Source organism: Natrix helvetica (genome assembly GCF_964273705.1).
Source record: "Natrix helvetica genome assembly, chromosome: 1".
NCBI lineage: Eukaryota > Metazoa > Chordata > Lepidosauria > Squamata > Natricidae > Natrix > Natrix helvetica.
Genome location: NC_138548.1, coordinates 44105037 through 44117593, shown reverse-complemented (window position 1 = coordinate 44117593; position 12557 = coordinate 44105037). Strand labels below are relative to the sequence as shown.

Sequence of the window (12557 nt, the reverse complement as noted above, 5' to 3'; positions counted from 1 at the left end):
ACCCATTTCTATAACTTCTATGCTGCAATAAAATAATACATTTTGCTTCATATATCCCTTGTCAACAAATCCAATTAGCTATCACTACCATTTTAAGTATTACAAAATTTAATTTCATAGTCACAGATAAACATACCTAACAGAACAGTTAAAAGCAGATTGTAAAAGCTTTGCCACAATTAAGATATTGTTATTTTTAGCAAAATGCTTGCCATACTTGCCAACAACTATTTGTGCTTATGTAAGCACATGTAGTGTGTTAATCAGTAATAAAAAGCTGTGGGAAAGTATCAATAGTAATACATTGATAATGACATTTTAACATACTGAAACAAGGCAAATGCTTTCAAATGCTGAAACACTGAAAAGTTAATTAAAAACAATCCCATAAATGTGGACATAAGAGAAAATGGTGTTCATTTAAGAACATACAATATTTCGTGAAGAATTCAGTTTATAGCTCAGACATTCTATCATTACAGATGTTCTCAATTTCATATTCCTGTAATCTCATAACCTTGACACAGTCAATATTGTTTCCCTCTAGACCTGTGACAATCAAGACTGAGGCCTTGGCATGAGACTAAAACCAAGCTGGTTTCCTTCATGGATGATCCAGAGGGGCTCTAATGAAGCCCCTCAAGATTATGATCACCTTTGCCTTACAATCAATATCAGAAGCCTCCAAGAAATTTAATAAGTATCCTTCAGGAGCACCTAATTGAGTTGGAAGAACTGTACCAAAGTAATTCTGTTCCCTCCTGAGTGGGAGGTTCTACCTGGTAGTCATGGGGGCAGGGAAAAGTTGGTTCTTTGAGTGCTTAATAAGTAGGATTGTGTCCAATGAAGCCAGACTCCATAAAATGGTACTGAATATGACTGAGATATCCAGGAAATTATCAGGAGATACATTTAGAGACCTTATAAAACTAAGGACACTGAAAAATTTCTCTTTCAGCAACTTAGTCTTAACATTAGTGCCCAAACAGACAAGAGTGTATGTGATAAACTGTACCTCTCCAAGAACTCTCTCTACATCCTTAGGCTATAGTAACTGAAATAAGCAAATATGGCTATGCAAAGAATAGACTCATACTACATTTATCAAAAATCCAATAGCCTCAAATGAAGAAGGGTTCTTGCCATTTAGAATAATGACATTTTACAATGTAAGTGGACCTTCTTTGCTACATATGAATCAGAATATGAATTGGCTTTAGGCAGAATTAGATCCACTAATTGGTTTGCCACAAGGAGAAAAACTTTTGTGTTTTATTTTGCACTCCCAAAACATTCATTCAAAAAACCCTAAAGTCACATAGGTTATTTGCTTTAATCAGAAAACCATCAAAATGACTGCAATATTCCAGAGAATCAAACTACAGAATTGAGAAAATAGAAATAATAATAATAATAATTTATTAAATTTCTAGACCGCCCCCTCTCCCCGAAGAGACTCGGGGCGGTGTACAGGTACAAATTTTAAAAACCATACACTCGATAATATACATAACTAAAATTGAATTAAATATCCCCTGTACAAATTTATAAAAATTAAATTTATAAATTTATAAAAATTAAAAACTTAAACCTTAAAACCAGACCATAAAATTTTAAAAATACAAACTGAGGTGGGAAAGCTCAAATTAGGCCAGGTCGGTTAGATGAAACAGGTGGGTTTTGAGTTTCTGGCGGAAGGAGCGGAGGTCCGTAGTCGTTCTAATGTCAGGGGGAAGGTCATTCCAGAGGGTCGGGCCCACCACAGAGAAGGCCCTTCCCCTGGGTGTCGCCCGCTGGCACAGCCTAGTGGACAGCACCCGGAGGAGTCCCTCTCTGTGTGAGCGAATCGGTTGAAGGGATGTATGGGGCAGGATACGATCCCGCAAATAGCTAGGTCCTGTGCCATGGAGCGCTTTGAAGATGATAATCAACACCTTGAAACGCACCCGAAAAGCCACAGGCAGCCAGTGTAGCTCGTGCAGGAGAGGTGTTACGTGGGAGTATCTAAAGACTCCCGAAACTACTCGCGCGGCCGCATTCTGAACCAACTGCAGTTTTCGGGTGCATCTCAAGGGGAGCCCCATGTAGAGAGAAAGTACTACCAATTTTCAATAAGCTGCTAAAATCCAGTTTGATTAATCAGTTTCATACATGTGGACTGAACATTTCAGATCCACAACTGTTGGGCAATAAAGTACATTCATAGTACACTTACTGTATCTTACTTACAAATCAATCCAATTGCCGTTACCTTCATAATTACCTTACTATACATCAAAATATTTAAGCCACAAGAGAAACTTTCTTTGTAATATTCTGTATTTTATTAAAAGGTAGAATAAGCAAAGACAGGGAACCTGCTCCAGAATTCTACCTGTTGATATTATATGAACAGAAATGTTATCAAATCCTAGTAATATGAACTTTAACAAATTTTATGAAGCTTATCTTGCATCTACCAACATTATCATTATCAATTTCATATTTTATCATAACACAGAAAGTATTGATTATAATTGTTTTAAAAAGAGCATTCTCGTTTAATGTCTACATTTATTATCTATTTGGAGTATTAAATTAGAGAATTAAATAAAAAGCTTTAATAGGTAGATTTACTGAGGATGTTTAATGCTAAATAGAAGGAACAAAAAGGCTTTGCTTACTAATTGTATCCAACATGAAATCCTCAACAAGTCATTGGTGGTTGCTGCTAACAATGACCTCTTCTGGTAACCTGACTCAAAGCAATGTTATCATAATGCATTAAAGACCAATGTTAACAGCCTAAAATTTTTAAAAGGGAGAAGAAAAGCTAAAAAGGAAACAACTCTAACATTCAAGAGATACCACCATGAAGTTTTCCCAAAGAGAACATTTAGCAGCTGAAATGCCAGACTGAAGCTATGGGAAGGAAAATTCATGCTGCAGCAGATAAGAAAGACAATCACTGAATGAAGGCAATCAGTGAGTAGCCATAACTTAATTCACATTTTTCTCAGCTGCAAGGTTTCTGATTGAGATGTTCTAAAGATAGTTATGATTCCTAAATCATAAGATTCTTTAAAGCAAATTTTCTAAAAAAACAAAATTTATAAATACTTATATTAAAACTAAACATTTTATTTCAAGTAATTTTATTTATTCTTTCAATTTGTATAGATGCCCATCTCAGTCAATGACTCTGGGCAGTTTACAATTCATGTATATATATATATATATATTCATGTGTCTATTGTTGTTTCGTGTTGTAACGGTCTGGGTGGTGGGTGGGGCTTGTTTGTTGACTAGGGCTGGTTTCCAGATGTCTGGTAGGCGGGAAGTATCATCACGTTTATTCATGTTGTGGGGATGTTTCTCTATTTTGATAGCTTCTATAATTATTCTCTTGTTGAACAAACAAGTCAACTAGTCAACAAATGAGCCCCACCCACCACTCAGGCCGTTACAACACAAAACAACAATAGACACACAGCCAGCACCAATGAGCACCAATCTACCAATCATGATACAACCACACAACCAATCATTGCACTTACTGAAACAAAGCCAGCACTCCACACACCCTCACCAAGATTTATAGAAAGACAGCAGCTCCGATCACACTTTAAGCCCAAAACCTAGCCTGAAGATGGTGAGACCTCGCTGAAACATTGCCAAGACAATCTCAATCTTACACGGGAAAAGACCCGAATACAACAAGACCAGCATACCTACACACATACACACACACACACACACACACACACACAAATAGAAACAAAATAAATATACATAGCAGCCATGATATTTGGCTAGTTAGAAATACAGTCAGGAAATAGGGCCCTTAACACATTCACACAGCTGTCCAAAGCCACCTTGTAGAGGAGATGGGCAGCACAAAATAAAATTCAGCGCCCCAGGGTTGGCAACATAGTCAGGTTTTTAGGCCTTAAGAAAGGTTAACAAGGTTGGGCCATTCTAATATCCGAAGGGACAATGTTCCATAGAGGAGGGGGCATTGCAAAAAATGCCATCTTTTAGTCCCTGCTTGCAGATACTCTGGCAGACAGAATCTGCAGCATGCCCGTTCTGCTAGATCTGGTTGGGCAGGCAGAGGCTTTGGGAAAAGGCAGTCTTGCAATCCTTCAAGTACTTCAGTTCCAGCTATGTAAGGCTTTAAAGGTAACCACCACCATCTTGAATTAGCCTGAGTTACTGTGAGCAGTATTCAGGTACAGGTATGGGTTCAACTGATGCATCACCAAAAGCAGGAGCCGGAAGTCCAGAAGGACCCCCAGATTGTATACTAGGTCTGTCTGAGGTAGTGCAACCACAGACAGAAAGATGGAAGTACTTTGTCTTCAGAAAGTCCAAATACCTACAGCCACTTTGTCTTGCTGGGGCTGAATTATAATATTTTCTATATCAATTAAAATATAAAAATAGAGAAAGATACTATTCTACAAAATAAAAGTTTAGTAAAAAAAACATTTTCTAAAATTTCTAAATACCTTCTAAATTTCTGTAAAAACACACTTGATCTATAAAAGCTAAACTGAGACATAATATCACAAAAGTGTTTCTGCTTACAAAGACCCTTGATGTTTATATTAAAATATAAAGGCATGATTTGCACTTCTCTACATAGACATAATTGTTTTTAAAACTCATCTTTATCCCTAAATTATAATGCTGTCAAATATGGATTTGATCAAATACCTACCATAGCTATGAGTTGTGTATTACACTTTCACAGGATCATGCAAATAATGGAATTAGGCACCTAGTAATCCTACTAATCCATTTATCTCACAATTCAAATCATAACGCAAAATATATTTTCAATGGTCAAATACTATATCCAGTACTAGAATTTCCATAATCTAGATATTTTTTCCTTATCTGGCCTCGTTTTGAAACTATTATTGTTCAGCAGGACCAAATATAATGTACCAAAACGTGAGTTGATTCAAAAGTTAACTCTAACATGAATTTGCACTTCTTCCAAGTGAAAACAACCTGAATGAGGCAACCATTTTCCACTTCTTTTATCATTCCCTTTTTTTCCCTCTCCTTAAGTATAAAATAAATTTTGATTTCAATGCCATCATGACGGCTTCATTTCAAAAGGATAGAAATAAATACTTGGATTATGATCCAAATTATTTGGGAATGACACATCACTCACAGGTAAATCTGTTTTTACATTTTACCAAACCTGGATTACTCCAAACAGCCTCAATACCGGTGGTGAAATTCAATTTCTTTTATTACCAGTTCTGTGGGCGTGGCTTGGTGGAAGGATAGTGCAAAATCTCCATTCCCTCCCCACTCCAGGGTAAGGATAGTGTGAAATTCCAATTCCCCCTCCCCCCCCCCACTCCTGGGAGAAGGCTATTGCAAAATCTCCATTCCCACCACATTCTGGAGCCAGCCAGAGGTGGTATTTGCCGGTTCTCCGGACTACTCGAAATTTCCACTCCGGTTCTCCAGAACCTGCTGAATTTCAGCCCTACTCAATACGCTCTAGCGCTCTCCAACATTTTTGTCAAGGGAATGATAATCAGAACAATAATAAGAAAAAGGGCAGGAAACTGAAACAAACACCTGTCAAAAGACAATTCCTCATTTTGCCAGCTGGAACTGGCTCACTTACCCATTTGTCTAGAGGCACCTGTGCCAAGCAGCCTGTGCCTTGGTAAAGATCCAGCGTGAGCTGCTCCAAGCTGAGCTTCTCCTGGAGAAAGTGGCCCAGGTACCTCTGCAGCAGATACCTGCAGGCCCTTTTTTTGATCGACTCCGAGAAGGGCCAAGGCATGGTGGCAAGGAGAGAGAGGGAGAGAGAAAAAGTCTAGAGAGGGGGGGAGAGAGATGGGAAGTGCAGGGAAATTAAAAGGAATGAGATGGAGGACGGGAACCAGGAACCCACAAAAACGGATCTTCGGGAGTTGCCAGACGGGGGTCTGTTCAAGAGGACGAAAACGGGTGGGGGGGGGGGAGAAGAGGGAATTGACAGCTCTACCAGTCAGGAACTCCAGAAAGAGGCGTGTGCCGAGGCTGTCACTGAATGTCAACTAGAGTTGAAAGCGGGGGGGGGGGGGCGGTAGACCGGGGCAATAAGCCTACTTGAGGGAAAGGGGACCCGTCCGGGGGTCTCGGTTAGTGGTCAGAAAGAGCCTCCCGGCTCGTCTACCCAGTCCTGCCCGAGGCGGCTTCACGTCGCAAGAGCACCGCCGCGACGACGACAGCAGACGGTTCCATCTCGCCTCTCAAACCGGCGCCATCTTCTCCGAGGCCTGCCCCCCCCCCCGGGAAATTTAAAGGGCCAGGTGTGGGAGGTTTTCACGGCCCACGAGAGTCTTCGGCTCCTTCCCTCTCCCCAAAACCTCTCTCGCCGTCCCTCGCCGCGAGGTTGTTTTTTTCCCTTTCTCTCTCCCTCTCTCCGCCCCCTTTCCCCGCCCCACTGTCTTGTGGGCGGCGAGGCTGAAGTCGTTGCGCCGCTCAGAGCTTGGGTCGCGTAGACACGCTTCGGAGGACGTCAAGTCTTGCGAGGAAGCCTCGTCATCTTCTGGGGCAGCGGAAGGGAGAGGAGAAGGAGGAGGAGGAGGAGGAGGCCCGGGGAAGTCACGCGACCGCACGCCTTTGGAATGTAGAGATACGAAAAAAGAAGAATGGCGGGGGTTCTTAGCTTGCAAGTCTAGGTTGGCGTAAAAAAAAATTCACAAGCGCCTGCAGGGAGATTATTCGAAGGCTTCCCTTTACAGCTGTTGTGTTTTATTTTTTTAAAAGATGTCCTTTTCGTTTGGTGGAAATACGCATAAAAGACAAAACTAAATCCGAAGGAAAGATGAATGCAAGGTTTTAACAGAATGACAGCATTGGAAGATACCTTTGGAGGCCATCTAGTCTAACCCCCTGCTCAGGCAAGAGACTCTTGATCAAGGGTCCCCAAACTTGGCCACTTAGTTGAAGTTCACAAGTCTTAAAGTGGCCAAGTTTGAAGACCTGTTAACCCTTGATAATTGAGCTGGGCTATTTATTTAAGCCTAAACTACTCGCGGTTTTGCAATGCAATGAAATCATCCCGTCCTGATGCAAATGTTAGTTAATAACGGCTATTTGTGTGAGGGTTTTTTTTTTTTTTTTTTTTGCCTTTAAGGGTAAACTATTTGTGCTTTCGCAATGCGCTGAAATCCGCAATGAAATCACGGTGCCCTTAGAGAGGTTTGTCCTTAATGAAATGCATCCCTGGGTCAGCTCCTTTCGGATCCTCAGTCCCACGGTTCCTCCCTCTCCCTTAAACCACGTGCAAGCTCCATCGGCAAGCGGAAGTGGCGCCACTTGTTTTTTTTCCCCAGGCCGCCGGTCGTTGGTGATCCTGCCTTGGAAAGTGAGAAGAGGCGAGCGAGCGGTTTCGTTGCTGGGAGCAAAGAGAGAGCGAACGGGGGGGGGGAAGGGGGGGTTCTTATCCTCTCGGTTAGTGAAGGGGCCGGGAGCAATTCTCATGCAAGACCTATTCGACGAGCAGACGCCGAAGGAGAATGGATACGGGTAGATAAATGCCGTCGCGACCGGAGGGCGAAATCGTTTGGGGGAGGGCGAGGGGGGGGGATTTGAACGGGAGACCGCGGGGGTGGCGATGGGACTGTTCAGTGCAACGTTGGACAGAAAGGAGCATCCGCTGCTGGCATCTGCCCCGAGTTATTTATTTTATTTTTATTTATTTAAAAAACGTATATTGCCGCCTGCTCGCACATAACGACTCAAGGCGGCTTTGTTGTTGTTAGTCGCGAATAGAATAGAATTAGAAATAGGAAATAGAATAGAATTCTTTATTGGCCAAGTGTGATCGGACATACAAGGAATTTGTCTTTGGTGCATATGCTCTCGGTGTACATAAAAAGACGAGATACATTCATCAAGAATCATAAGGTACAACACTTAATGATAGTCATAGGGTACAAATAAGTAATCAGGAAACAATCACTATGAATATAAATCGTAAGGATACAAACAATAAAGTTACAGTCATGCAGTCATAAGTGGGAGGAGATGGGTGATAGGAATGATGAGAAGACTAATAGTAATAGTAAGACTAATAGTAATGCAGCTTTAGTGAATAGTTTGACAGTGGTGAGGGAATTATTTGTTTAGTAGAGTGATGGTGTTCCGGGGAAAAACTGTTCTTGTGTCTAGTTGTCTTGTGCAGTGCTGTATAGTGTCGTTTTGAGGGTAGGAGTTGAAACAATTTATGTCCAGAATGCGAGGAGTCTGTAAATATTTCCACTGTCCTCTTTTTGACTTGTGCAGTCTACGGGTCCTCAATGGAAGGCAGGTTGGCAGTAATTGTTTTTTCTGCAGTTCTGAAGTTGTGTCTGACCCATCACGACCCCATGGACAATGTTCCTCCAGGCCTTCCTGTCCTCTACATCCCCTGGAGTCCATTTAAGAGAGAGGGAGCCACCACGGAAAAGGCCCTTCATCTGGGCACCTCCAGATGTATCTCCTTAGGGGATGGGACCCACAACATAGCTTGACTTCCTGCTCTAGTGGGTCAGGTAGACGTGACCAGCAAGAAATGGTCCTTCAGATAACTTGGTCCCAAGCCAGAAGGGCTTTAAAGGTGACAACCAGCACCTTGAATTGCACCAGGAAGCAAATCGGCAACCAAAGCAGTTCTCGCAGGAGAGGTGATACATGTGTATGCATTCTCCACCTGGGATCTTCTAGCGTTGGGACTACAACTTCCATGGTTTCTAGAGAAACAGGGAAGCTTCTGCGTCTCAACTGTGATGTGTTGGCCAGAGAGTATCCTGTATGCCTTTGTACAGATGCTTTGCAACTGTTTGTCCCCAATATATGAATACACAGATAGTCCTCAACCACAAAGGAGCCCAAAATTTCTGTTGTTGAGTGCATTTTGCCCCAACCTTTCTTGCCACAGTTGTTAAGTGAATCCTGCAGTTGATAAGTTAGTAACTCGGTTGTTAAATGAATTTGGCTTCCTCATTGACTTTGTCACAAGGTCACAAAAGGCAATCCCTGAACCTTGGGACACAGCAAGGGTCATAAATGTGAACCAATTGCCAAGTATCTGAATTTTGATGACATCACTGTAGGGATGCTGCAATGGTCATAACTGAAAAATGGTCATAAGTCACTTTTTTTCAGTGCTGTTGTAATGGTCACTAAATGAACTGTTGTATGTCGAGGACTACCTGCATTCTTGTTTAGTTTGCCAACATTTCACTGATAGTATTACCCAGAACCAAGCTCAGCCTCCAGTTCAACCTTGAGTTACATATATTCCATTGTTCTCAGATTGCATGGGGAGTGGGAGTTGTGTCACAGAAGAAATGCTGAGAAAGGGTTGTGGGATTGATGAGAAATATGGGCCTCTAGATTGTAGGATCTCAGAGGCTCTTGGCGCGTGATAAGAAAGGAGTGACCTATAAAATTGAAACTGGCAGCAAATGGGAAGGAAGCTACCAAGAAACATGCCCAGACTGGAAATCGTAATAAACAATGAGGTTAAGTAAAAGAAAGAAGAGACACCGTACTCTGTGTTGAATACAGTGTTGGCTGATCAATTTCTTCAGGGCACCAAAAGCTTCCACTTTGAAATCCTGAAATAAACGTTTAAGTGATTATATCAAAATTTAAAAATCCAGGGTTGTTTTTTTTTAAGTCTGTGTTCCATTTGGAATTTCCCATTGCTTAATGTTGTTATAAATTGTAATATAGTTCTAGATTTTCTGAAAATTCACATCACATTCAGAAATGTATTAAAAGTTCTGGCTGAATAAACACAAAAGGTCTTTGGATATGTACTAAATATTATACATATATTTTTATGTGCAGGATGGAAATTGATTATAATTCCATGGATGAATCCAGTAACAGTGGAACTGAGAACCATTTTGAAGGAACAGATGTGAAAGACATGAGAATTGAAGCAGAAGCTGTTGTGAATGATGTTTTGTTTGCTGTGAGCAACATGTTTGTCTCCAAAAATCTCCCATGTGTTGAAGAGGTAGCATACATAAATGTGGAAACTAGGGAGAAGAACAGATATTGCCTAGAGCTAACAGAAGCAGGACTCAGGGTAATGTTCCTTTTTTGTATGTATTTTTAAGTATTTACTACAGACTATTTAGTAAACAACAGTACATGGTTACTAAAGCAGTCTACTTCCTTTTCTTTAAGTTCCAAATATTTTATATAGAAAATAATTTTCCAGGAATCAGTAATTTGATGCAGTAAATGCTTCATAATTACCCCATTTACTGTACCTATTGGTCAGTTCTTGAGAATTCTGTGTTATTGATTGTCTTTTAAATATCCAAAGGTGGGGGGACAGTCTGCAGAACATGTTGTATTGTCTTACTTAATCCATGTGTTTATATTGCACTGGATCCTTTCTTACTTTTCAAATATATATATTTTCTTTTGTAGGTGGTTGCTTATGATTTTGACCAGATGGATGACACTTTACAGAATCCCTACCATGAGACTGTTTACTCTTTGTTAGACTCAGTTAGTCCAGCATATCGAGAAGCTTTTGGAAATGCATTACTACAAAGACTAGAAGATTTGAAAAACGATGGGCAGTCCTGATTGAATCCACAACCAAGAGAGAGCTCCAAAAATGTTGCAGCTGAGAATTTTGAGCCGCTTATGCTGAGAACCTGCAAAGGAATACTTTGTTTAACTTGCATTCCTTGCTTTTAACATTAGTTACTGTACTAATTGTAGTGGCACTATCTATAACCTTCATAACTGAAGCTGTTCTCAGTAAATAACTCAATTTGTTCTCAAAATTCCAAACAAAGTTATAGTCTTGGTTAATTTTCTTTCAAGTGATTGAATAATGTTTCTGTTTTAATCTGTATTAACTCAGTGCTTAGTTTTAGCAATGCTGCAGTTGGCATTAAATGTTTGTAACAAGATAATGCTTGTTCAAAATTTGCACAATTCAGTCATGTTTTCCAAGAGTAACTTGGAATTTTATGAAGAACAGAAAATTGCCTTGCGAAGCTTAGTAAAATAGATTTTTCATTTACAATATGTATCTGCAATTGTTGTGCATTCTCTAGGAAATCATAATGAATACTCACAAACATTTTAAGCTCCACACTGATGAGCAGTAAAAAGCAGTGTTTATTGTATGGGTTGCAAACTTTGAATACTGAACAGAAGATGAATTGTTGGCATAATGAATGTATTCATCAATTGAAATACAAATGGTATAAGCACAAAGATAAGGAATCTTTGAATTCTTCATAAAGCCCCATCTTTCTTACAGTTTTTGCTAAAATGGAATGCATATTCTGTAAAGGGTTATTTACAGTTTAAATGTTTACACAATGTACAATATATTGGAAAGTATTTTGCACGCCTTAATTAATATATTCCCAGTTACTAAATATTTCTATATTACCCTTAAGTATTTTAGCCATTGTTTTAAATTAATGTTCAACACAATTTTAATTCAAAACCAAAGAGTCAAGTTGGATTTGAACAATTATATACCTAAATATAAAACTTGCTAACAGTGGTGCTGTTTTTTGTTTTTACTGCTTACAAAAAGGGCGTGTTTTTAAATGAAAGTTTATGTACAGCAGTCATAATAGCACTGTACAGTGATACTTTTTGCTATATAGTGATAACATTCCTAGTTCTCCGACAAATGAACTTAAAATTTGAAAGACTTAAATATGTCTTGCGCCTTTGAATTTATTTGGGTGATAGTTTTATCAAAGCTGAGAATTTAGTCCAAGAATTTACACTTTTAAACTGTTATAATGCCGTATTTCATTTTGTACATTTATTTAAAAATATAAAGTGCACAAACAATTAAGATGTATGCACACATTTAGACCTATAAGAGGAAATATACTTTACGTAATTGACTTCGTACTCCTTTGTGAATAACCTAGCCATGTTTATTGTTTACTAATTTATGTTAGAGGTTGTACATTTAAATAAAGGCACATAAATGATCTGTACAATGGGTCTTATACTCCTAGGACCCCATCTCACTTTTAAAAAATGGAGCTTTTGTTTGTATGGGTTACATTTATCAATATTTACTTTATTAAAAATTATAATTGATGCATTCACTGCCTCTATTGTTTCTCATAATAGTTTGAAGGGATTTTAATACTGAATTTTTTTCAAAATAGGCCAGCACGCAATTTTGATTTTGAGGACCTGTGAGAAGGGTGCTATGATTAAGAAAAAATGATATAGAGTAATAAGTAAATAATAAGTAAATGTACCCAGTGTTTCTCATTAGAAGTAAACACGAATTGTACAGATGGAAGTTCGTTTCCTCTCAATTATCCCTCTGTTTCCCCTATATCAGAGGTCTCCAAACTTGGCAACTTTAAGACTTGTGGACTTCAAGTCCACAAGTCTTAAAAGTTGCCAAGTTTGGGGACCCCTGTCGTACATGCTGAAATCTGCACCCAACACCAAGTTGGGTTGATAAATGTATGCTTCAGAAGCATGCTCTTAGCGCTCCAGAGTGGTTGGACTGCGGCTTTCCAGCACTGGGTGTTCCGGCTGCGATGGAG

At 39.6% G+C, this 12557-nt stretch overlaps 2 protein-coding genes across 3 annotated transcripts in view; one reads left to right on the top strand and one right to left on the bottom strand.

Moving 5' to 3' along the window:
- ATG2B (autophagy related 2B) overlaps positions 1-6571 on the bottom strand; it is a 65604-nt gene extending 59033 nt beyond the window's left edge. The window contains exon 1 of the mRNA XM_081934625.1: positions 5636-6571. Within this exon, the coding sequence (XP_081790751.1) occupies positions 5636-5797 (162 nt within the window). The 5' untranslated portion in view covers positions 5798-6571. The remainder of the gene's footprint in view (positions 1-5635) is intronic.
- A 695-nt stretch (positions 6572-7266) lies between these two features.
- GSKIP (GSK3B interacting protein) lies at positions 7267-12097 on the top strand. 2 transcript variants are annotated; one of them, XM_081937219.1, is made up of 3 exons: positions 7267-7369; positions 9841-10084; positions 10435-12097. In XM_081937219.1, exons 2-3 carry the CDS (start codon positions 9842-9844, stop codon positions 10594-10596), a joined length of 405 nt encoding a protein of 134 aa, XP_081793345.1. In that variant the 5' UTR covers positions 7267-7369; position 9841; the 3' UTR covers positions 10597-12097. The 2 variants fall into 2 exon arrangements, with proteins under 2 accessions (XP_081793345.1, XP_081793344.1); XM_081937218.1 differs by lacking the exon at positions 7267-7369 and adding an exon at positions 7377-7530.
- Positions 12098-12557: the final 460 nt, after the last annotated feature.